The 26,962-nt window shown below is 39.0% G+C and overlaps 3 protein-coding genes across 3 annotated transcripts in view; 2 read left to right on the forward strand and 1 right to left on the reverse strand.

Moving 5' to 3' along the window:
- The window catches only part of LOC134822452 (trafficking protein particle complex subunit 8-like), a 62,992-nt gene extending 36,278 nt beyond the window's left edge, over nucleotides 1-26,714 (forward strand). Inside the window, exons 14-24 of the mRNA XM_063833543.1 lie at nucleotides 6,408-6,515; nucleotides 6,963-7,029; nucleotides 11,815-11,922; nucleotides 13,109-13,235; nucleotides 13,376-13,484; nucleotides 20,059-20,224; nucleotides 20,454-20,602; nucleotides 20,798-20,922; nucleotides 22,750-22,862; nucleotides 23,160-23,308; nucleotides 26,053-26,714. Coding sequence (XP_063689613.1) covers nucleotides 6,408-6,515; nucleotides 6,963-7,029; nucleotides 11,815-11,922; nucleotides 13,109-13,235; nucleotides 13,376-13,484; nucleotides 20,059-20,224; nucleotides 20,454-20,602; nucleotides 20,798-20,922; nucleotides 22,750-22,862; nucleotides 23,160-23,308; nucleotides 26,053-26,275 — 1,444 coding nt within the window. The 3' untranslated portion in view covers nucleotides 26,276-26,714. The remainder of the gene's footprint in view (nucleotides 1-6,407; nucleotides 6,516-6,962; nucleotides 7,030-11,814; nucleotides 11,923-13,108; nucleotides 13,236-13,375; nucleotides 13,485-20,058; nucleotides 20,225-20,453; nucleotides 20,603-20,797; nucleotides 20,923-22,749; nucleotides 22,863-23,159; nucleotides 23,309-26,052) is intronic.
- The window catches only part of LOC134822453 (26S proteasome regulatory subunit 6B), a 47,918-nt gene that overhangs the window by 4,532 nt on the left and 16,424 nt on the right, over nucleotides 1-26,962 (forward strand). The window lies entirely within an intron of this gene.
- LOC134822013 (uncharacterized) lies at nucleotides 13,951-18,433 on the reverse strand. Its single transcript, XM_063832842.1, has 3 exons — nucleotides 18,329-18,433; nucleotides 16,497-17,937; nucleotides 13,951-14,616 (listed from the first exon to the last, which is right to left on the reverse strand). The coding sequence occupies exons 1-3, from the start codon at nucleotides 18,375-18,377 to the stop codon at nucleotides 13,962-13,964; spliced, it is 2,145 nt and encodes a 714-aa protein (XP_063688912.1). The 5' UTR covers nucleotides 18,378-18,433; the 3' UTR covers nucleotides 13,951-13,961.

The following is a 26,962-nucleotide window of genomic DNA, read 5'->3' on the forward strand; positions in this document are numbered from 1 at the left end:
CCATTACCTTCTTGTATCAGCTATAATGAGATACCATTACCTGCTTGTACCAGCTGTAATGAGATACCATTACCTGCTTGTACCAGCTGTAATGAGATACCATTACCTGCTTATACCAGCTGTAATGAGATACCATTATCTGCTTATACCAGCTGTAATGAGATACCATTACCTGCTTGTAACAGCTGTAATCAGATACTATTACATGCTTGTACCAGCTGTAATGAGATACCATTACCTGCTTGTACCAGCTGTAATGATATACCATAACCTGCTTGTACCAGTTGTAATGATATACCATTACCTGCTTGTACCAGCTGTAATGAGATAATATAACCTGCTTGTACCAGTTGTAATGATATACCATTACCTGCTTGTACAATGTACCAGCTGTAATGAGATACCATTACCTGCTTGTACCAGCTGTAATGAGATACCATTACCTGCTTGTACCAGCTGTAATAATATACCATTACCTGCTCTGCTTGTACCAGCTGTAATGAGATACCATTACCTGCTTGTACCAGCTGTAATCAGATACTATTACCTGTTTGTATCAGCTGTAATGAGATACCATTACCTGCTTATACCAGCTGTAATGATATACCATTACCTTCTTGTACCAGCTGTAATAATATACCATTACCTGCTCTGCTTGTACCAGCTGTAATGAGATACCATTACCTGCTTGTACCAGCTGTAATGAGATACAATTATCTGCTTGTACCAGCTGTAATGATATACCATTACCTGCTTGTACCAGCTGTAATGAGATACCATTACCTGCTTGTACCAGCTGTAATGAGATACCATTACCTGCTTGTACCAGCTGTAATGAGATACCATTACCTGCTTGTACCAGCTGTAATGAGATACCATTATCTGCTTGTACCAGCTGTAATGATATACCATTACCTGCTTGTACCAGCTGTAATGAGATACCATTACCTGCTTGTACCAGCTGTAATGAGATACATTACCTGCTTGTACCAGCTGTAATGAGATACCATTACCTGCTTGTACCAGCTGTAATGAGATACCATTACCTGCTCTGCTTGTACCAGCTGTAATGAGATACCATTACCTGCTTGTATCAGCTGTGATGACATACCATTACCTACTTGTACCAGCTGTAATGAGATACCATTACCTGCTCTGCTTGTACCAGCTGTAATGAGATACCATTACCTGCTTGTATCAGCTGTGATGACATACCATTACCTGCTTGTACCAGCTGTAATGAGATACCATTACCTGCTTGTACCAGCTGTAATAATATACCATTACCTGCTCTGCTTGTACCAGCTGTAATGAGATACCATTACCTGCTTGTAATATTAAATGTTATATCCAGTGCTTTTAGTTGTTCCTGTACTGGTATAATACTGGCACGGGTTCCACTAGTACTGGTACAACAGTGAATAGTGAATAGTGATGGTACAATAGTGATACCAGTGTAGGGATGTAACAGGAATGCCGCGTATGTGTTTATACTAGTGATTGCTATAAGACCCTGACCCTTATTAGATCCTGAGTCTACTCTACTATTCCTGACTATTCCTGACTACTGCAACTAATACCAGTGTAGGCAACTAATATATACTACTAACTAATGGTATCTTACTGGTTGTAGGAAGCACATTTCTACTTTCTCCACTCTTACTCTCAGTATATGACGTGCTGAGGATATGTTCATTTTGGGTAATTCATTCTTAGATCTCATGAGTGCTGAAAGGTCGATTATTTCAGTTAGTTTTTCTCCATTCTATCGCCTTGTTTCACTTTGTCTGTCGAGAGCCGTGATGCTCCCTCTTTGACACTTATTCATTCTTAATTGTATATTCTTATTAAACATTTACTTCTTAATAGCCGATTTAATAATTAGTAATTAGTAATTAGTAATTAGTTAGTAAACAAAGATTTCCCAGAAAGCTGAATGATGGATCCAGGCATTGTATTTCCAGAAATAATAAAAGTGGAAGTAAAAAAGGAAGATACGGTCGTTGCTAAATCAGAAGGTTTTGTATGCCCTTCATGCCGAACTCTATTTTCTAACGAGGATAACTTCACAGAACATGTTCAGCAACATTATCATGGTTCTCCACTAAGTCACATCAATAATGAACACTGTAGTTCTACTGTTCCCATCCAAAAGGTAACACACAATAGTTCTACTGTTCCCATCCAAAAGGTAACACACAAATGCCGTGATTGCGCCTACACTACAGGTCGTAAACATAACTTGAATGTTCATCGACGAGTTCATACTGGAAAGAAACCCTACAAGTGTTCCCATTGTTCCTTTTCTACTGCTAGAAAATCTACCTTAGCTTCTCACCAGCGGAACCATAATTATGGGGGGCAGAGAACCTACAGGTGCTCTCTATGTTCCTTCAAAACACGCCACAATTCTCAGCTAGAAGAGCATCAGCAGCTCCACGGGCTGGGTTACCAGGGTTACCAGGGTTACCAGGGTTACCAGGGTTTCCAGGGTTACGACCCTGCTGGTCTAGCAGTGTCTACTAGTGGTACAACTTACAGCGGGCTCATCACTTATAGGTGTTCTCTATGTTCCTTCAAAACACTCCAAAACTCACTGTTAATAGAGCATCAGCAGATCCACGAGGAAACACTTTCTCCTCCGAGTCTACTACTTATAGCTCCCAGTATTCCCAGTATTCCTAATACACAGAGGACTGTGTTGAAGAAGACACCTCTTAAAGACAGCATTGAAAGTCCCATGTTCGTTAAACCACTACTCTTTGTCAAACCCCTCATCTCCAGTTCTGCAGTTCCTACTATTACTACATGTTCCTCCCGCATTTATCCGCCTGTTTTATCCGACATGACACTGTCAGAAGACTCCCCAAACTCATCACTTAGTGAGACAGTCTTCTCGCCCAGTGGATCAGTCTTCTCGCCCAGTGGATCACTCTTTTCGCCCAGTGGATCAGTCTTCCCGCCCAGTGGATCAGTCTTCTCTCCCAGTGGATCAGTCTTCTCGCCCAGTGGATCAGTCTTCTCGCCCAGTGGATCAGTCTTCTCTCCCAGTGGATGAGTCTCCTCGCCCAGTGGATCAGTCTTCTCGCCCAGTGGATCAGTCTTCTCTCCCAGTGGATCAGTCTTCTCTCCCAGTGGATCAGTCTCCTCGCCCAGTGGATCAGTCTTCTCGCCCAGTGGATCAGTCTCCTCGCCCAGTGGATCAGTCTCCTCGCCCAGTGGATCAGTCTTCTCGCCCAGTGGATCAGTCTTCTCTCCCAGTGGATCAGTCTTCTCTCCCAGTGGATCAGTCTCCTCGCCCAGTGGATCAGTCTTCTCGCCCAGTGGATCAGTCTTCTCGCCCAGTGGATCAGTCTTCTCTCCCAGTGGATCAGTCTTCTCGCCCAGTGGATCAGTCTTCCTACCTACTACCTATAATCCCCTTAATCACAGTGAAACCTACTTACTGGCTCACTATTTTTAGTGAAACCTACTTACTGGCTCACTATTTTTAGTGAAACCTACTAACTGGCTTATTATTTGTAGTGAAACCTACTTACTGGCTCACTATTTTTAGTGAAACCTTACTGGCTCATTATTTTTAATGAAAACCTACTTACTGGCTCACTTATCATTATTTGAACCGAGTTTGTAGACATGATAAATTATTAATGGTATAAGAAAAATAATTTATATTGTGGGTTTTTTGTAAATTTATGTTTTCTGATCTTTCCAGTTACCTGTAATAGTAATACTAATAGTGTACATTGATTTTCATCCTTGTTTATTAAAAGTGGTGTTTTATCTTGCCTCGCTTCCAAAGTGACGTTTTATATTGGATAGCAGTTCACTGAGTTCTATACAATCTCCTTGTAGAATGTGATGGGAGTCTTGTTGTGCGCTAGTTGATCACGTGACTCTTGTTGGAGTCACGCACTCTCACGCACTCTCATGCACTCTCACCCACTCTCGCGCACTCTCACGCACTCTCACGCACTCCCACGCTCTCTCACGCACTCTCACACACCTTCTCACGCACTCTTACGCACTCTCACGCACTATCACGCACTATCACGCACTCTCACGCACCTTCTCACGCACTCTCACGCACTATCACGCACTCTCACGCACTCTCACGCACTCTCACGCACTCTTACGCACTCTCACGCACTCTCATGCACTCTCACGCACTCTTACGCACTCTTACGCACTCTCACGCACCTTTTCACGCACTTTCACGCACTCTCACGCACTCTTACGCACTATCACGCACTCTCACGCACTATCACGCACTCTCACGCACGTTCTAACCCCATGCCCTGCCTTTATTCCTCAACTTTTGGTCAAATGCGCATGGCATCGCTGGCTTACTTACTTGGGTTACTTGGGTTGGGTTCCGAGCTAGAGTGCTACCAGGCCAAGAATGTCTTGCATCTCCACCGCCAAGTAGTAGCGCGTCAGAGACACGTGCCACCGGCCCACTCCAGCATTGAGTTCCTGTTCTGTCCAGTGTACCCAGGTGTTGGTGGAGTGTCAGGGAATTCATTGAGGAAAGCATCAAACTTAACATCAAGAGCAGGTTGATGTTAAGTTTCATCACAACAGTTTTACTGTTTTAAGGCTTTAAAAACAGCTATAACTGAGTTGTGATGAAACATCGTCATCTTGTTCGCTAATTCTCAAGTACAGCTTTATTTCAGCTATGTAGAGTTTGGTATCATGAGGAATACTTCTTTTTAGATTTTTTGATATTGACCGAAATTTTGACCAAAAAATGATGAAAATGATTTTAAGTTGTTAAACGTAGTCAGCGGGCAGACTTAACAACTTAACAAGAAATGCAGCCGCTTTTCTTTTGTGGATGGCCGCTCAATTTCCCGTTCCGTAATGGCATATTTTATCATATTCCATTTAACCTGGGCACTTCAGGCTTTACTGTTTATAAGCATGCAGATATGGCGGAGCTGCAGGCCGAGCGCCGCCCAGTTAATTCCATATTGATTCTTGAAATCGTGTATATTTCTATGCAACCCTATGTTTATTGTTTATACAACCTGGCACGGACCTGTGCATAATAGGAATACTAACTCGAAATACAGTCCAAATAATTTATATATCTGCCGACCGTCACTTAATTTTAATTAATTATATCTTCCAATTTCATAAATAAAATAAGTGCCGTGTGGGATACGTACATGGTGAAATTAACGATTTATTTGATCAGTTAAGCGCACCAACAATAATTTAATTCAGAATATCGAGCAAAATAACTTTGCGGAGTGAAAAATCTGTGTGCGCGGGCACGTATGTACGTATGTACGGCGACGACGGAAAAAAGCTACCATAATCATATTGATATACAACAACAACAAAAAAACCTCCGGCACATAAGTCATGGATCGGGAAAAAATAATTCCGTTAGTCGAGAGGGAGGATCTGGTATCGTCTATCTTTGCACAGAAATATCTGCTTTCAAAATGCGACTGAGGTGATACCGGAAAACTTTACCCAATTTGAAATTTTCCTGGACAGGGTGCCTTGTACTTGATCAGAACAACAATTATTCTTTATTGTTTTACTGGAAGCTTAACATCCGTAGAAAACTTTGATAAAAGGAAAAATTTTAAATGTCCTACCGGTAGGAGATTTTCAGATTTCAGCTTTATTTAGGTTACTTTCTGTGACCTAAATTTCACTGTTTTAAGTCAAATATTCTGCAATGATGAAATGACTTCACTGTGGACTGCAAAAGATTGAGTTACTGAAAGTTAGATTGCCAAATAAAGCCTCGATAAACGGAAAATCATCACAATAAATAGAATGAAACATTTTGTAATATTTTTTAATAGAAACTTTTCCGCCCTTTCCTTGACCGAAATTTTACAGTTTTGACCGAAATTTTTACCAGTAACCAACCAGTGAGGTCAGTGTGAGTGACACAAGTTACCATTGTAGAACTGAAAGCTTCATATGCAAAAAGGAAATTATGAAAATGTCCTACTGGTAGGACATTTTCAGATTTCATCTTTCCGCGACCCCAATTTCACTGTTTTGACTGAATTTTTCTTCAATGACCAATTAATGAGTCCAGTTTGATAAACGGAAAATCATCAGAAGACATGAGATCTGAGCCAAGGCAGGCTCACAATTCTTAAAGTCAACGTAATCTGAAAATCTGATCTACAAAGATTTGGGCGATGTTTTTGGGTGCACTAAGCACTTGTAACACTAATATGACCTGGGTGAATTTTTCCGGTTGATTGGGCACCCAATTAACCTGATGGGGTGCCGGGTGGCCTGTTAACTCTGAGGTATTGCCCAGTTATATGTGGTATCCTGACAAGGTGGGTCTCACAGAGAACAGGACAGTGCAATATATAATAATAAATAACTTTATTAATTTATAATAACTTTATTAATATTTTCAGTGTGATGGAGAACATGATTCCAGGGAAGATAAACCTGTGTCCGAGAGGACCCCGGTTAAACCAAACTAAGGATCAGCGTGTTGGTCAGGTGTACGGTATTGACAACAGGTTAGTTAGCCACTCGACTCTTTACCTTGCTGTGCATATCAGTAATATATATATATAATATATATAGTACAGGATTCAAGAATAGAACTCATTTTCTGTAAAATAAATAACACGAACGTTCGATTATTTTTAGGCGCCAAAATAGGACCTAGAATGAACATAATATCTAATGCACCCAGCTCAGGGTGGTCCAGAAGCAACTACACACACGCAATCTTTTAATAACTCATGTTTTAAACTAATTAAAACTCTATAAATCTATTACATTTATTAAGGACGTTACAGAAGGAATTAAATTAATGTAGTCCGAGGAGTCCTCACTCTCCTTGCGTCCTAAGATGGCGTTTCTCTTGTGCATGTCAAGGGTCGCGTGTGGGCAGGAGGGGCGGGAGGGGGGGGACCTCTGGACCACCATGTAGTTGAATCCTCCAATACCAATTGTTGCAGACTCAATATGCTAGTGACGTCTCCACTCCCAAGACTTGAGCTGGAAACTTCCTCCCTCCCAACTCACGTGAGTCTGATTTTAGCATATACTCAATACACATTGCTTACATTACTAATACATCACGTATAGTGACCATACTTATTCAATCTTCATATCACTGTATTTTAGCATATACTCAATACACATTGCTTACATTACTAATACATCACGTATAGTGACCATACTTATTCAATCTTCATATCACTGTATTTTAGCATATACTCAATACACATTGCTTACATTACTAATACATCACGTATAGTGACCATACTTATTCAATCATTCACTGTATTTTAGCATATACTCAATACACACTGCTTACATTACTAATATATCACGTTAGGTAACCATACTTATTCAATCTTCATATCACTGTATTTTAGCATATACTCAATAAACATTGCTTACATTACTAATACATCACGTATAGTGACCATACTTATTCAATCTTCATATCACTGTATTTTAGCATAATATACTCAATAGACACTGCTTACATTACTAATATATCACGTTAGGTAACCATACTTATTCAATCTTCATATCACTGTATTTTAGCATATACTCAATACACATTGCTTACATTACTGTAATACATCACGTATAGTGACCATACTTATTCTTCATATCACTGTATTTTAGCATATACTCAATAAACATTGCTTACATTACTAATACATCACGTATAGTGACCATACTTATTCAATCTTCATATCACTGTATTTTAGCATAATATACTCAATACACACTGCTTACATTACTAATATATCACGTTAGGTAACCATACTTATTCAATCTTCATATCACTGTATTTTAGCATATACTCAATACACATTGCTTACATTACTAATACATCACGTATAGTGACCATACTTATTCAATCTTCATATCACTGTATTTTAGCATAATATACTCAATACACATTGCTTACATTACTAATACATCACGTATAGTGACCATACTTATTCAATCTTCATATCACTGTATTTTAGCATAATATACTCAATACACACTGCTTACATTACTAATATATCACGTTAGGTAACCATACTTATTCAATCTTCATATCACTGTATTTTAGCATATACTCAATAAACATTGCTTACATTACTAATACATCACGTATAGTGACCATACTTATTCAATCTTCATATCACTGTATTTTAGCATATACTCAATACACATTGCTTACATTACTAATACATCACGTATAGTGACCATACTTATTCAATCTTCATATCACTGTATTTTAGCATATACTCAATACACATTGCTTACATTACTAATACATCACGTATAGTGACCATACTTATTCAATCTTCATATCACTGTATTTTAGCATATACTCAATAAACATTGCTTACATTACTAATACATCACGTAGAACATTTGAATATAATTTGAAACATTACAGAAATGTTGTACAAATCGCTCAAACACACACACTCGGTTTTAATTCGGTAAAATTCCATTCGAAAATTAAATGATTCTCAAAATGTAGGTGTCTAATGAAAATATGATACTGTGTGACAAAGTTAAGTATGTCGTAGTGAAATAGAGTTAACTGTCGATAAATTCATGTGAGGTACTATCGAAGTTCAAAATGTTGTGATGGGTGACATGATAATGACTGATAAGAAAAAGTTTTCATGTCAACTGTGCCAAATCCATAACAGTGTGATGACTGTCAAAGTGTCTACCACTAGGTACTTGGACGAACAAGTGTACCCGAGGTGTTCTGAGAGAATAAGGGGACAGGCTCGGGAACACGAGCGCGCGCTAGCCGCTAGGGCAAAAAAGTGAAATGCACAGTAAGCAAGTTAAAAAACGGAAAATTAAAATGCCGTTTGGGCCAAATGCAGTGAGCCAGTAAGGTACGGTTGTAGGAGCAAGTGGCTCTGAATACTAAAACTGATGAGGCTGATGCTGAAAATGAAGACTGAAAGAGGGGGAAGCAAAGGGGAAGGACAGGATGCAGGGGGACAAGAAAAAAAGAAACAAGAGTGGAGACAAACCACCTGCTGAGGTCTGGCTAAAATCAGAATGCAGTGAGCGGCCCGTGTAACATAATCGTCCGTGGCAGTCTACCCCGTACGCAGACTACATTACTAATACATCACGTATAGTGACCATACTTATTCAATCTTCATATCACTGTATTTTAGCATATACTCAATAAACATTGCTTACATTACTAATACATCACGTATAGTGACCATACTTATTCAATCTTCATATCACTGTATTTTAGCATATACTCAATACACATTGCTTACATTACTAATACATCACGTATAGTGACCATACTTATTCAATCTTCATATCACTGTATTTTAGCATATACTCAATACACATTGCTTACATTACTAATACATCACGTATAGTGACCATACTTATTCAATCTTCATATCACTGTATTTTAGCATATACTCAATACACATTGCTTACATTACTAATACATCACGTATAGTGACCATACTTATTCAATCATTCACTGTATTTTAGCATATACTCAATACACACTGCTTACATTACTAATACATCACGTATAGTGACCATACTTATTCAATCTTCATATCACTGTATTTTAGCATAATATACTCAATACACACTGCTTACATTACTAATATATCACGTTAGGTAACCATACTTATTCAATCTTCATATCACTGTATTTTAGCATATACTCAATACACATTGCTTACATTACTAATACATCACGTATAGTGACCATACTTATTCAATCTTCATATCACTGTATTTTAGCATATACTCAATAAACATTGCTTACATTACTAATACATCACGTATAGTGACCATACTTATTCAATCTTCATATCACTGTATTTTAGCATAATATACTCAATACACACTGCTTACATTACTAATATATCACGTTAGGTAACCATACTTATTCAATCTTCATATCACTGTATTTTAGCATATACTCAATAAACATTGCTTACATTACTAATACATCACGTATAGTGACCATACTTATTCAATCTTCATATCACTGTATTTTAGCATAATATACTCAATAGACACTGCTTACATTACTAATATATCACGTTAGGTAACCATACTTATTCTTCATATCACTGTATTTTAGCATATACTCAATACACATTGCTTACATTACTAATACATCACGTATAGTGACCATACTTATTCAATCTTCATATCACTGTATTTTAGCATAATATACTCAATACACACTGCTTACATTACTAATATATCACGTTAGGTAACCATACTTATTCAATCTTCATATCACTGTATTTTAGCATATACTCAATACACATTGCTTACATTACTAATACATCACGTATAGTGACCATACTTATTCAATCTGCATATCATATCACTGTATTTTAGCATATACTCAATAAACATTGCTTACATTACTAATACATCACGTATAGTGACCATACTTATTCAATCTTCATATCACTGTATTTTAGCATATACTCAATAAACATTGCTTACATTACTAATACATCACGTATAGTGACCATACTTATTCAATCTTCATATCACTGTATTTTAGCATATACTCAATACACATTGCTTACATTACTAATACATCACGTATAGTGACCATACTTATTCAATCTTCATATCACTGTATTTTAGCATATACTCAATACACATTGCTTACATTACTAATACATCACGTATAGTGACCATACTTATTCAATCTTCATATCACTGTATTTTAGCATATACTCAATAAACATTGCTTACATTACTAATACATCACGTAGAACATTTGAATATAATTTGAAACATTACAGAAATGTTGTACAAATCGCTCAAACACACACACTCGGTTTTAATTCGGTAAAATTCCATTCGAAAATTAAATGATTCTCAAAATGTAGGTGTCTAATGAAAATATGATACTGTGTGACAAAGTTAAGTATGTCGTAGTGAAATAGAGTTAACTGTCGATAAATTCATGTGAGGTACTATCGAAGTTCAAAATGTTGTGATGGGTGACATGATAATGACTGATAAGAAAAAGTTTTCATGTCAACTGTGCCAAATCCATAACAGTGTGATGACTGTCAAAGTGTCTACCACTAGGTACTTGGACGAACAAGTGTACCCGAGGTGTTCTGAGAGAATAAGGGGACAGGCTCGGGAACACGAGCGCGCGCTAGCCGCTAGGGCAAAAAAGTGAAATGCACAGTAAGCAAGTTAAAAAACGGAAAATTAAAATGCCGTTTGGGCCAAATGCAGTGAGCCAGTAAGGTACGGTTGTAGGAGCAAGTGGCTCTGAATACTAAAACTGATGAGGCTGATGCTGAAAATGAAGACTGAAAGAGGGGGAAGCAAAGGGGAAGGACAGGATGCAGGGGGACAAGAAAAAAAGAAACAAGAGTGGAGACAAACCACCTGCTGAGGTCTGGCTAAAATCAGAATGCAGTGAGCGGCCCATGTAACATAATCGTCCGTGGCAGTCTACCCCGTACGCAGACTACATTACTAATACATCACGTATAGTGACCATACTTATTCAATCTTCATATCACTGTATTTTAGCATATACTCAATAAACATTGCTTACATTACTAATACATCACGTATAGTGACCATACTTATTCAATCTTCATATCACTGTATTTTAGCATATACTCAATACACATTGCTTACATTACTAATACATCACGTATAGTGACCATACTTATTCAATCTTCATATCACTGTATTTTGTTGATTTTGAAATTTCATTATTCAAACTCGATTTCACGAAACCTGACTTGAATTTGTTAAATAAGAAGGAAATGTAACTACAACTGAATTCAGCTGTTTTGCGGGGAGGTGAAGTGTGCAGTGATAGAGGCCACCAACACCGGGGCTACTCCTCTCACTAAACTCTGTCTTGCTACTTCTCGTCCCTGCTCTCTCGGAGAGGTTTGCAATCTGTTGACTTTTAATCGTTATCTGTCTGTTTGTCTCGTTATCTGTCTGTTTGTCTCGTTATCTGTCTGTTTGTCTCGTTATCTTTCTGTTTGTCTCGTTATCTGTCTGTTTGTCTCGTTATCTCTCTGTTTGTCTCGTTATCTGTCTGTTTGTCTCGTTATCTGTCTGTTTGTCTCGTTATCTGTCTGTTTGTCTCGTTATCTGTCTGTTTGTCTCGTTATCTGTCTGTTTGTCTCGTTATCTGTCTGTTTGTCTCGTTATCTGTCTGTTTGTCTCGTTATCTGTCTGTTTGTCTCGTTATCTGTCTGTTTGTCTCGTTATCTGTCTGTTTGCCTCGTTATCTGTCTGTTTGTCTCGTTATCTGTCTGTTTGTCTCGTTATCTGTCTGTTTGTCTCGTTATCTGTCTGTTTGTCTCGTTATCTGTCTGTTTGTCTCGTTATCTGTCTGTTTGTCTCGTTATCTGTCTGTTTGTCTCGTTATCTGTCTGTTTGTCTCGTTATCTGTCTGTTTGTCTCCTTATCTGTCTGTTTGTCTCGTTATCTGTCTGTTTGTCTCGTTATCTGTCTGTTTGTCTCGTTATCTCTCTGTTTGTCTCGTTATCTGTCTGTTTGTCTCGTTATCTGTCTGTTTGTCTCGTTATCTGTCTGTTTGTCTCGTTATCTGTCTGTTTGTCTCGTTATCTGTCTGTTTGTCTCGTTATCTGTTTGTTTGTCTCGTTATCTGTCTGTTTGTCTCGTTATCTGTCTGTTTGCCTCGTTATCTGTCTGTTTGTCTCGTTATCTGTCTGTTTGTCTCGTTATCTGTCTGTTTGTCTCGTTATCTGTCTGTTTGTCTCGTTATCTGTCTGTTTGTCTCGTTATCTGTCTGTTTGTCTCGTTATCTGTCTGTTTGTCTCGTTATCTGTCTGTTTGTCTCGTTATCTGTCTGTTTGTCTCGTTATCTGTCTGTTTGTCTCGTTATCTGTCTGTTTGTCTCATTATCTGTCTGTTTGTCTCGTTATCTGTCTGTTTGTCTCGTTATCTGTCTGTTTGTCTCGTTATCTGTCTGTTTGTCTCGTTATCTGTCTGTTTGTATCGTTATCTGTCTGTTTGTCGCGTTATCTGACTAAATTTGCTCTTGAACCTTCGATTAAAGTTTTATCGGGTCTTCTTTGGACCCTAACAAATACTGACTAAGGTGCGACTGTCGCCGTTTCAACCTGTGGTTCACCCACGAGGCGGGCAGTTTTGTCACGTGATAGATCCCTCGCATCATGCTCCTCGAGCTGCTGTCGTTAATCTCCCTGACGGTCAACTCAACCCCGGTTAGTTTATCATTTCTTTCTAACTCTTACTCCGAAATTCTGATGCAAAATCTTCATACACAAAAAAACACATATGTCCGCTTTTTCCTGATTCGAATGAAACCCTGAAACTTCCAATTAATGACAAAAATCCGTTACAGGTCAAACGGCTTACATAGCTGTGTGGGTTTATGGAGGGGAGGAGGCGGAGAAATACGATTTAGTTACTCTGTTATACTACACTCCTTCCACAGATATTCCTGGTGTAACGTTAGTACACTTAAATAACTTAATATTAGTACAGTTTTGAGTTTTATAACTTAATATCAGTACACTTAAATAACTTAATATTAGTACACTTTAATAACTTCATATTAACTGTACACTTTAATAACTTAATATTAGTACAATTTAATAATTTAATATTAGTACAGTTTTGAGTTTTATAACTTAATATCAGTACACTTTAATAACTTAATATTAGTACACTTTAATAACTTAATGTTAGTACACTTTAATAACTTAATATTAGTACACTTTAATAATTTAATAATATGTAAAACCCCGATTTACCGCGGAGTTTGGGGGAAAGGAAACATCCGCAGTAAATCGGGGTTCTGTTTTGTTTAAATTATATAGGAAACGGCCACGGTAAATCGGGGTTTGAGGTATATCGGGGTTTTACTGTAGTACACTTTGATAACTTAATAATAAATTTTATCACAAATAACTTTATTAATGAAAAAATCACGGGTATCCCCCTCTCCTTTTCACAATATTTTTATCATTTTCGCTAAGCAGTCTCGATGCTGCCTCAACTGCAGAATATTGGGCTCCAAAGGCAGCATCCCCCTGACTGTCGTACTGCTCTACCTCACAATCCCCGTACTGATCGTACTGATCGTACTGATCGTACTGATCACTGTATTTATCTGCACAGTGACACGTCCCTGCACACTGGCACTCTGTTTCATCCTGTGTCCACCATTCAGTGCTAGCCGTGTTAGTTGTCATCGCGCTCTTGGATTCGGGAACCTGCAGCGATGAAAAGGCTTGCGATGCTGGTGGGCTGATTCGACGGTCATCATTAGCCAGCATATCATTGAACTTTGCTATAGTTTCTATAACACGTCTTTTCTCTCTTCTTTTTCGTATGAAATGAGAGACAATGAAGCCAATGATAATTACTAAGAATACAGACGCTCCTCCGGCGCTGATGAAACTCATTTTCTTAGTCCTGTCAATCTCACCTATCACATCTGTGTCAATAATAATTCTCTCGTGGTCCTTATCCTTCACAACCCCCCTTATCCTGAGTGTATATTTGCTGGTATCGTCCACTAATTCTCCGTTGTAATATCCACCGAAGCTCAGTTTGTTCCCCACATCGAACTCCAACGACCTATTATTATTAAATAGTAATTAGCATGTTTACAAATTGCGACTCCTACCAGTTTTGCAGACCGTTAGTTATATAGTACAGGGTGGCCCATAAGTGACTACCCACACGCAACCTCTTAATAACTCACGTAATTCGTCTCCAAATTGCACCAAAATTTTAGAGATTATAGATATGGGTCAAACTTAGATTTCCTGAAAGTTTCGTAAGCCACGCCCAATTACAGTGGGCGTGGCGTGACACTCCCTCTTTTTCACTATTGTCTTCATAAAATGAGAACGCTTTAAGCTAAGAACTCAAAATTTTTTGCACACATTTGGCTTGATAATTGAAAACTTTTCAAAAAGTTTCAAGTTCATTGGTTTAAATATGGCTGAGTTATGACCATTTTAAAATCCATCGGATATGTGATCCGAGCACTCAGTCAGTGATATTTGCACTCAATTAGTGATCTCGTCACCCAATCTGATCAAGAGTAAGGCGTTAGCGTGTATTAATGAGGTTCATTAGGCTTTGATTGGATACCGATGATGACTTTGCTAGAAAGGGAAACACAAATTTTTAGGATAAAAACCAGATCGTGACCTTTTCAGGAAAAGCCGTTCTCTCCACCACTTCATCCGGTCTAGTAGAGCCCCAGTGAATTGCATTCTGGGAGTTGACATAACCGTTTATATGGCCTTGTCGCTGTACCAGATTTCGTCCTCAAAGTAGGGATCCACCTTGTGCTTGGACAGGAATGTGTTGGCGAAATCTATCCTCGATTGGAAATCACGGTCCAAAAGTTTGTGTTTCTTTGTGATTCAGTAGGCCCGGTTAGAAAGGTCTTGCTTTAGGATTCGCTGAAGGGTTCTGCTGATGTCTAAGGCAGGAGCTCGTTTCCGGGTGCCAATCTTAGGTGTGTCCATCACGTCACCAACAACCATTGTGATGTTTTCTACAGTCCTCGCAGTTCGTCTTCTGCCGACTCTTCGCCGATCGTGTGCAGAAAACGTAAACTTGATCTTGTGATGAATGTCAAAGCAGCTTTTCCGGCAAGGGGGTGGTCGGTTGAATTTCATCTGAAATTGTCGTTTAATCTGAGGGTAGAACTCCCCATTTTCTTTCTTCAGGTAGACGAACAATCGTTGTTCTGCAGTAAAGGGAGGATAGTGAACCATTTTCGATGATTCAATGGATGGTTCATTCCTTTTTATTGATTGTAAGGAACCTGTGACTAGCAGGGCTAACAAGCCCTGAAATGGTGACACCACCATAAATTCGTGTGATAGCGTTTTAGGTGCAGTCAGCTGTATAGGCCGGCCCATAAGCAGGCTGCAACCAATCAAGCGGTGCATGTGAGCCAAACAGGCCATTAACCAAGTGACGAGATCACTGACTGAGTGCTCGGATCACGTATCCGATGAGTTTTGAAATGGTCATAACTTAGCCATATTTTAACCAATGAACTTGAAACTTTGGGAAAGGTTTTTAATTATCAAGCTAAATGTGTGCAAAAAATTTTGAGTTCTTAGCTTAAAGCGTTCTCATTTTATGAAGACAATAGTGAAAAAGAGGGAGTGTCACGCCACGCCCACTGTAATTGGGCGTGACTTACGAAACTTTCAGGAAATCTAAGTTTGACCCATATCTATAATCTCTGAAATTTTGGTGCAATTTGGAGACGAATTACGTGAGTTATTAAGAGGTTGCGTGTGGGTAGTCACTTATGGGCCACCCTGTACTTTTAGTAGAGCATTTATTTTAATATATTTTATTTTACATTATTATATTTCAGTGTGACTTCTATAATTTCATTTATCATGTAATTACCATTGATTAATAAATTGCGGCACACGCCAGCCTCCACCGTAAGGTTTCAAAACAAAACAAAACAAACAAACCTTCCGAAGTCGTTCGACTTAAGCTCGGCAGTAATGTACGGAAGCAAAAGTCCCTTTTCCTCATACGCTTTCTTAGCTTCTTGCCAAGTGTAAAGTTGATCATTACCCGTGAGGATTCCTTTATGTTCCCCTTGCTGGAGTATGAGCTGAAATCTTTCTATTCCTTCAAAATCATCAGTGGTGTCTATAAAGGTTTTAGCTGCTCCGTTTGTTCGTGTACCAAATGTCACGTGAATCGGTGGGAAAGTAACGTTTATTTTCTTGCCATCGTTGTCAGTTATAATGTAATGCTTTTTATCGGTTAACTTCTGTGATGATGAGTCGTTATCGTCATCATCAAGGTCAAATACGTTGTTCTCTGTCTCATAAATTCCTGTCACATCTGCTTGCCTTTTGCCCCTTTCATCTCTTGAAAATAAGTCTTCTATTTTCATACCATAATCGATGTCTAGTTTCTTTAAGTTTGAAGTTGGCAAAGGTCTAAACCAATTTTTAATATCATATTTTAAGTATCCTATAATCCTTGTCTTGAAACCGGCATATTCTGATTTAGTCAAAGTTTTCCAGTCCTCCAGGCAATCCTCTGCTCCTTCGATCTTTCCCACTTCGATGAAAAACATCGTTGTTCCATTGGCCAATATTTCGAAACCCACTTCATTTACTTTTATTGTGTAAAGAGTGTACACAATTTGTGTGTAGTGTTCGGTGTTTTCGTTGACTAGCAATTCTAAGTCACAGTACTTTAAATAATAAATTGCATTTTTTTGAGGATCTAACTTCCATTCCAATAAAGGTCCTCGCGTGTTATTTTGAAATATGGTTAGTCCGAACTCCACAGCTTGGAATGCTTTAAACTGTAATTGTGACCTACTGAAGTTGAACTGATAACTCCGCTGGTCCTCTATGATGTGTTCCCGACCCGTCAATGATACAAGGTTCTCCTTGATATTACTAGATGCTAGAATCATAGGAGGATAATATTGACACATTGTTAAAACTTGCTTGTCTGGCATTATTTTAAGGCCACAGTTGACATACATGGTACTCTTCCACAGGATCTGAGCGCATTTCCTTAACCCATAGTCGTCTATCCCCTGAGCATCGATAAGATCTAACAGTACATACTGACAAGGATTGAACCAATCTCTCACAATAGATATGACCGTTTCTACGTCACCTTCAACCGCAAGCATTTTTCCTATGTTCTCTCCTACCTTTTTTTCTACTGCCAAGGGACTGTGCGATAAATCATCAACTGTAGTTTTATTAGCTGTACTACTTTCTACCCACTGTTGAGCGTTGAGGTGGATTCCATTAGCGCTTCCAGCATAGCATAAACTTGGCAGTTCAGGGTATAAATCTCTGATTTTATTGTGCTCCTCTAGAAGAAGCTTTTCAAACCCGCTTAGGTCTTTTCTGCAATCTGTCTTGACTTGTTTAACTGAAATTAATATCGTTCACATAGGTAGGGCAAAAGTCTTTAAAATGAAGGGCTGCCTATCGTCTTTAATCATAATATCGAAAATCTCCTAGTAACTCTTTACTCAAATAATTTATTAAGCAGTAAAATGCAGAAAATGTTTATATCTCTTAAAATTGCCTTTCCGACTCTTAGTGTCCAGATGCAATGGCTATTTTTAACTAGTTCTAACATATATTTTAGAGCCTCGTTGTAATTTTTACTCTGTCCTCAGTAGTGGCTGCAAATATCATTAAAGGTTCATCAAATTTGAAATTTGTAGTAGTCTTTTAAATTTATTACTCGTTGCATTCCTGCTTGTTTACATAACTCCTGTATGTCTTCAAAATAATAATATGGAATGAAATCCTACCCGTGATCAGAGCCAATGTGAGAGCGAAGAGAAACTTTAATTTCATCATCAAGTAGCACTGTTGTAGCCTGTTTCTTCGAGTACGTCTTATTGAAAATTGTCATAAAACCTAGCAATGAAGATAACGTTATGACAGTAACGAATTTCCAAACATAAAATCAATAATTTCATCAACAGATGGCAGCCCCAAAAAATGTCTTTAGTGGTGAGCTGAGGCGTGAGAGCAACAGAGCTCGCCGTCGATAATGCCGAAATACTATAGCCAAGTTAAATCAATATAATACTAAAATTACTATACGCAAGGCGTTTCCCTCGAAATTCGAACGAATGCTCAGATCTGTCTAAAGAAAAATGAACTACTTGTAGACACTGAAATTAAAGGATGTTGCATTGCTTTATATGCTTATCTTCTATACATTCTTAACTTCGTGAAGTTAAGCGTTGTGGCCTTGGAATTGCAACTTAAGAAAGAACAAAAACAATTTGTGTAGAAGTTAACTGACATGCAAATGAAATGTTAGTTCATTGCTCCTTCATCAATATTCTTTTTTAGTTATATTTGGAGAAAGCGGGATTGAGATAAAAATAAATGGACAGAGACATCTTGGAGCGGTTATTGAGTCACAGGAATATAAACAACTTTACATCAATAATTTAGTTGAAGAATGGGCCAAAATGATCAACAGATTATCAGATTTTGGTCAATCCCAGCCACAAGCAGCTCATGCAGCATTCACTCATGGATTTAGACACAAAATTACATACTTCATGAGAACAATTGAAGGAATAGATCAATACTTGCAACCTCTTGACATGCTTATCGATGAGAAATTCATACCGGCTTTATTTGGATGCCCTATTACACCAAGAACAGTTGCGCTACCCGTACGATATGGGGGACTAGGCATACCAGTTTTATCAAAGTTGGCATCAGAGGAGTATCAAACATCCATGGAAGTGATTAGTTCTTAGTAAAGGCCATGGCCGGAATTGAAACAGATATAGATCAGGATTCCGAGTCGCTGCAAGAAATTCTCAAAGTGAGAGCAGATAAGCAAGAATCAGAATATACGTTAGTCTGCAATGAAAGCAGTGAGAGATTTATGGTTTCACACTGAACAAAGGGGAATTCAGGAATAGTCTACTTCTACGATATAACAAAGACCTTCCACGATTACTTCAGTCATGTGTTTGTTGGGCCAAAATGGGCATCAACCATGCTCTAAACTGTCCAAAGGTCCAAGAGGAGGCTACATCATCATCCGCCACAACTCAGTTAGGGATTTCATCGCCAAACAAATATCAACTGTTTGTAAAGACGTGAAATGTGAACCCCACCTGCAGACTCTAGACGGGGAGACTTTCTCAACAAATGCCACACTAACAGGAGACAATGTGCACCCTGACATCCGTGCCAGGGGATTCTATCGGCCGGGACAGAACTCCTATTTCGACTTAAAATTTTTCAATCCCAATTCTGAGTCTTATCTCTCATCATCAACTAAAATTTATTGAGGACGTTACAGAAGGAATTGATTTAATGTAGTTGGAGGAGTCCTTACTCTCCTCACGTCCGTAAATGAAGTTTTCTTTGTATCATATATTATTCTATTTGGTTTTCAAACAAGTTATTTACTGGAAATATGTCACTTTTAGAATTGTTCAAAATTGAATTTTACTTTGCAAATTAACCATTTCAATTGATTAACTTCAAGTATGATTTTTCTCAGTCACCGGGCAGTGAGCACAGAAACGAAGGTCAACATCAGTGTGAGCGTGACGGTAGAATCGCGAGTTTGTAACGTTACTCCGACGTCCCACAACAAATTACAGCTGCTGGGTTCTGTTATCGTTAACAATGTGGGATATTATTCGCTCAGTCTACAAGATCTTCATGTGAGTTTGTGTTACATAACACCACCTACGTCTTTAAACTTGAAGATAGCATTTGAACAGAGAAGATCGATCAACAGTAAATAAAAAGAATGCGGTATTAGCTCTCGGCACGATTCCACGAAGTTATGTTATTTCCACCTCATTTCCATCTACATTCACCCATGTTTCCGACGTTATCACTTTTTATTTATCACTTATAAGTTATAGGTTTAACATTGTTACTTTACAGGTGACCCAGCTGAGTTTGGTGAGCAACCGTTGGATCATGAATAGCTTGGAGTCTAACATTCCATTAGTTGTGTATCCAGGTGCAAGTATCAACATTCCATTTAGAGCTGAACTTTCTCCCAAGGAATCTGCTTACTTTTCTAGTGTCAGGTAATGTCTAATGGTATATATAAATATATCAACGATACACGAAATCTCAAATTTTGATACACCATGATTATTAGCTGTAATTGTAATGTTCTCTGATTCAGATTAGAAATAAAACAAGCTGAAGTTCCATAGTCTAGAGGTAACATGAGATGATATTGTCTATAAATAACCTCATAACGCTGAAACTCCTCTCAGTTTGGGAGGTGGACCGCTAGTAGACACCTCAGCTAATCACGTGCTAGATCTGTACAGGAGATCACAGGCCTGCCTTGAGGCGAACAAAACCTCCGCAGACAGTCCATCTCCCCACTATAACATGGGTACATACTTTACATCTCCTCACTATAACATGGGTACATACTTTACATCTCCCCACTATAACATGGGTACATACTTTACATCTCCCCACTATAACATGGGTACATACTTAACATCTCCCCACTATAACATGGGTACATACTTAACATCTCCCCACTATAACATGGGTACATACTTTACGTCTCCCCACTATAACATGGGTACATACTTTACATCTCCCCACTATAACATGGGTACATACTTTACATCTCCCCACTATAACATGGGTACATACTTTACATCTCCCCACTATAACATGGGTACATACTTTACATCTCCCCACTATAACATGGGTACATACTTAACATCTCCCCACTATAACATGGGTACATACTTTACATCTCCCCACTATAACATGGGTACATACTTAACATCTCCCCACTATAACATGGGTACATACTTTACATCTCCTCACTATAACATGGGTACATACTTTACATCCCCCCACTATAACATGGGTACATACTTTACATCTCCCCACTATAACATGGGTACATACTTTACATCTCCCCACTATAACATGGGTACATACTTTACATCTCCCCACTATAACATGGGTACATACTTTACATCTCCCCACTATAACATGGGTACATACTTTACATCTCCTCACTATAACATGGGTACATACTTTACATCCCCCCACTATAACATGGGTACATACTTTACATCTCCCCACTATAACATGGGTACATACTTTACATCTCCCCACTATAACATGGGTACATACTTTACATCTCCCCACTATAACATGGGTACATACTTTACATCTCCCCACTATAACATGGGTACATACTTTACATCTCCCCACTATAACATGGGTACATACTCACTACATAGTTCATACTTTGCAGGAAACAATGTTTCATTTTACCACTTATCTGCTTTAGTTCTTTCCCATCAAGAAAATATATTTGTTTCCTGGTCCTCTTTAATACACAGTTCCCACTGCAGGAATGCTAGTGTTCTCTTTAATACACAGTTCCCACTGCAGGAATGCTAGTGTTCTCTTTAATACACAGTTCCCACTGCAGGAATGCTAGTGTTCTCTTTAATACACAGTTCCCACTGCAGGAATGCTAGTGTTCTCTTTAATACACAGTTCCCACTGCAGGAATGCTAGTGTTCTCTTTAATACACAGTTCCCACTGCAGGAATGCTAGTGTTCTCTTTAATACACAGTTCCCACTGCAGGAATGCTAGTGTTCTCTTTAATACACAGTTCCCACTGCAGGAATGCTAGTGTTCTCTTTAATACACAGTTCCCACTGCAGGAATGCTAGTGTTCTCTTTAATACACAGTTCCCACTGCAGGAATGCTAGTGTTCTCTTTAATACGCAGTTCCCACTGCAGGAATGCTAGTGTTCTCTTTAATACAGTTCCCACTGCAGGAATGCTAGTGTTCTCTTTAATACACAGTTCCCACTGCAGGAATGCTAGTGTTCTCTTTAATACACAGTTCCCACTGCAGGAATGCTAGTGTTCTCTTTAATACACAGTTCCCACTGCAGGAATGCTAATGTTCTCTTTAATACACAGTTCCCATTGCAGAAATGCTAGTGTTCTCTTTAATACAGTTCCCACTGCAGGAATGCTAGTGTTCTCTTTAATACACAGTTCCCACTGCAGGAATGCTAGTGTTCTCTTTAATACACAGTTCCCACTGCAGGAATGCTAGTGTCCTCTTTAATACATAGTTCGCACTGCAGGAATGCTAGTGTCCTCTTTAATACATAGTTCCCACCGCAGGAATGCTAGTGTTCTCTTTAACACACAGTTCCCACCGCAGGAATGTTAGTGTTCTGGGAGGGCAGTGTCTCTGAGGAGGGGAACAAGTCTAGAATACTCCATGCTCAAAACCACACCGCTCTACAGGCTTCTCTCCTTCCACAACCTCAACAGGTACCGACTTAATTAATGAAAAGTTATTATAAATTTGTCGCTAATAAGCCATCAAAATACAACAATAATTCCAATATTTTGTGAGACATGAGCAATAAGAGCATTGAGCAGTTCTTCAATCAACTAATTCTAAACTGACAATTCACATCCAATCAGTTACTAAGTTAATAAGTTACTTAACTTGTATCTCTTTAGTTAATAAGTTATTAATTTGTATCCGTCAAACGTACTTATAATCTACTTTTATCGTAGCAAACAATTTTACCTGTAGCGCACATAATATATACATTCCCACAGTTACTAAGTTTGGGTCTGAGTTACCAGGAAACTTGGTCAGCAGATTTCAAGACGGCACCTCTCCTGCCGGTACCGGTAACACTGCACATTACAAACTGTTACAACACCTCACTTACTGTTATGGTTACTGCTAATACCACTGCTGGCAGGTTAGTCAGATAATGTTATTCCTACTCACTTGCTCCTATACTTACCCTAAAGTATTGCTCCCTATTATTGTGGTTATGATATGAAATTCCCACAGGCCGGCTCCACCAAAGTATTGCTCCCCTATGATTGTGGTTATGATATGAAATTCCCACAGGCCGGCTCCACCAAAGTATTGCTCCCCTATTATTGTGGTTATGATATGAAATTCCCACAGGCCGGCTCCACCAAAGTATTGCTCCCTTATTATTGTGGTTATGATATGAAATTCCCACAGGCCGGCTCCACCAAAGTATTGCTCCCCTATTATTGTGGTTATGATATGAAATTCCCACAGGCCGGCTCCACCAAAGTATTGCTCCCCTATTATTGTGGTTATGATATGAAATTCCCACAGGCCGGCTCCACCAAAGTATTGCTCCCCTATTATTGTGGTTATGATATGAAATTCCCACAGGCCGGCTCCACCAAAGTATTGCTCCCCTATTATTGTGGTTATGATATGAAATTCCCACAGGCCGGCTCCACCAAAGTATTGCTCCCCTATTATTGTGGTTATGATATGAAATTCCCACAGGCCGGCTCCACCAAAGTATTGCTCCCTTATTATTGTGGTTATGATATGAAATTCCCACAGGCCGGCTCCACCAAAGTATTGCTCCCTTATTATTGTGGTTATGATATGAAATTCCCACAGGCCGGCTCCACCAAAGTATTGCTCCCTCATTATTGTGGTTATGATATGATATTCCCACAGGCCGGCTTCACCAAAGTATTGCTCCCCTATTATTGTGGTTATGATATGAAATTCCCACAGGCCGGCTCCACCAAAGTATTGCTCCCCTATTATTGTGGTTATGATATGAAATTCCCACAGGCCGGCTCCACCAAAGTATTGCTCCCCTATTATTGTGGTTATGATATGAAATTCCCACAGGCCGGCTCCACCAAAGTATTGCTCCCCTATTATTGTGGTTATGATATGAAATTCCCACAGGCCGGCTCCACCAAAGTATTGCTCCCCTATTATTGTGGTTATGATATGAAATTCCCACAGGCCGGCTCCACCAAAGTATTGCTCCCTTATTATTGTGGTTATGATATGAAATTCCCACAGGCCGGCTCCACCAAAGTATTGCTCCCTTATTATTGTGGTTATGATATGATATTCCCACAGGCCGGCTCCACCAAATTATTGCTCCCCTATTATTGTGGTTATGATATGAAATTCCCACAGGCCGGCTCCACCAAAGTATTGCTCCCTTATTATTGTGGTTATGATATGAAATTCCCACAGGCCGGCTCCACCAAAGTATTGCTCCCTTATTATTGTGGTTATGATATGAAATTCCCACAGGCCGGCTCCACCAAAGTATTGCTCCCTTATTATTGTGGTTATGATATGATATTCCCACAGGCCGGCTCCACCAAAGTATTGCTCCCCTATTATTGTGGTTATGATATGATATTCCCACAGGCCGGCTCCACCAAAGTATTGCTCCCTTATTATTGTGGTTATGATATGATATTCCCACAGGCCGGCTCCACCAAAGTATTGCTCCCCTATTATTGTGGTTGGGGGGGGGGTCCAAGGGGAACTTTGGGGAACTTTGGGAAAGTCCCCCAAGATTTCTGAAGTTCCCCAAAAAAAAGTTCCCCAAAACTCCCCAAAGTTCCCCAAAATTCCCCAAAATTATTCAAAATTATTTAAAATTATTCAAAATTATTCAAAATTATTCAAAATTTCTCTAATATACATTAATACCCATTAATGTTAACATGTATGTTATTATAAGGTATAATCTTAACTTACTTGTTGATACATGCAGCATGATAATTTGTTTGGCATTATAATTTTTTTGGGGAACTTTGGGGAATTTTGGGGAATTTTGGGGAACTTTCTGAAGTTACCCAAAAAAAAGTTCCCCAAAATTCCCCAAAATTATTTGTTTCATTGATAATTTTTTGGGGAACTTTGGGAAAGTCCCCCAGGTTTCCTGAAGTTCCCCAAAAAAAAGTTCCCCAAAACTCCCCAAAGTTCCCCTTGGACCCCCCCCCCTGTGGTTATGATATGATATTCCCACAGGCCGGCTCCACCAAAGTATTGCTCCCTTATTATTGTGGTTATGATATGAAATTCCCACAGGCCGGCTCCACCAAAGTATTGCTCCCTTATTATTGTGGTTATGATATGAAATTCCCACAGGCCGGCTCCACCAAAGTATTGCTCCCTTATTATTGTGGTTATAATATGATATTCCCACAGGCCGGCTCCACCAAAGTATTGCTCCCTTATTATTGTGGTTATAATATGAAATTCCCACAGGCCGGCTCCACCAAAGTATTGCTCCCTTATTATTGTGGTTATGATATGATATTCCCACAGGCCGGCTCCACCAAAGTATTGCTCCCCTATTATTGTGGTTATGATATGAAATTCCCACAGGCCGGCTCCACCAAAGTATTGCTCCCTCATTATTGTGGTTATGATATGATATTCCCACAGGCCGGCTCCACCAAAGTATTGCTCCCTTATTATTGTGGTTATGATATGATATTCCCACAGGCCGGCCCCACCAAAGTATTGCTCCCTTATTATTGTGGTTATGATATGATATTCCCACAGGCCGGCTCCACCAAAGTATTGCTCCCTTATTATTGTGGTTATGATATGATATTCCCACAGGCCGGCCCCACCAAAGTATTACTCCCCTATTATTGTGGTTATGATATGATATTCCCACAGGCCGGCTCCACCAAAGGACACACTCCCCTTCATGTGGTCGGGCGTGGTCCGTCACAAGATAGAGATACCTGATCACGTGACGAGATCAGTAAACTTGACCGCTGTCTTCTCTACACCCGGAGTATACAATATTAACCAGTTGTCTGTGTGTGTTTCCAGGGATACTGGCCCTCTTCCTCAACTCCTGGATTCTACTTCTCTTCTTAGAGTGGACGCACTCTGATTCAATTTGTTAATTGCTCAGTTTATTAGTAGATTAATTGTTCGAAATGAAACTATGTGAGTTTATATTGCCAAATGCCAATAGTAAATTTATGGATTTCAGCTTGATTAAAGTTTAAACTTTTGAGTTATTGTGTTTACTGCTGGCTCAGGGAAATTCTCACCAATAACCATTTCTGTATTGACTATATGCTGTATTGACTATATACTCTATACTATATAGTAGCAGTATTAGAAGTAGAGTACTCTAGTAATATAATCATTATTATTAGAAGCTAATTCTGTAAATGTCAGTTTTAATATTTTGTTGGACCTGGGAAAACTTTTAACGATTTAATGTGATAAATTAGAGACGAAATTAAGATTTGTAAAATGTATCACTAATTGCTCCTGTGATGTTGAACAACTTCAAAATAAGTTTATTTATTTGCAGAGATATGAATAAGGTGCAATTTTTACTTGCAACCTCCCAAAAATTTATATGCGAGAATTTACAGTTCAATGCACATCACACATGTAACCCTCCCCCCCCTGCAACGTCCCCCCCCCCCCCCCCCCCCCCCCCTGCAACGTCCCCCCCCCCCCCCCCCCCTGCAACGTCCGCCGTAAGTTCAAAGTCTGAACTGTTACGCTCGTAACATGAAAATTTAGCACATTTGTAATTTCAAATTCTCTGTTTTTCATGCAC

This window comes from Bolinopsis microptera, chromosome 10 (assembly GCF_026151205.1).
Source record: "Bolinopsis microptera isolate Bmic1 chromosome 10, MBARI_Bmic_1.0, whole genome shotgun sequence".
Lineage (NCBI taxonomy): Eukaryota > Metazoa > Ctenophora > Tentaculata > Lobata > Bolinopsidae > Bolinopsis > Bolinopsis microptera.

Excerpts from the sequence above, each read along its gene's own strand:
- LOC134822013 (XM_063832842.1), bottom strand. The coding sequence starts at position 18,377 with ATGATGAAATTAAAGTTTCTCTTCGCTCTCACATTGGCTCTGATCACG. Across the intron at positions 17,938-18,328 it reads CACATTGGCTCTGATCACGG|TTAAACAAGTCAAGACAGAT; the intron begins GTAGGATTTCAT and ends TATTAATTTCAG. Across the intron at positions 14,617-16,496 it reads AAGTCGAACGACTTCGGAAG|GTCGTTGGAGTTCGATGTGG; the intron begins GTTTGTTTGTTT and ends TAATAATAATAG.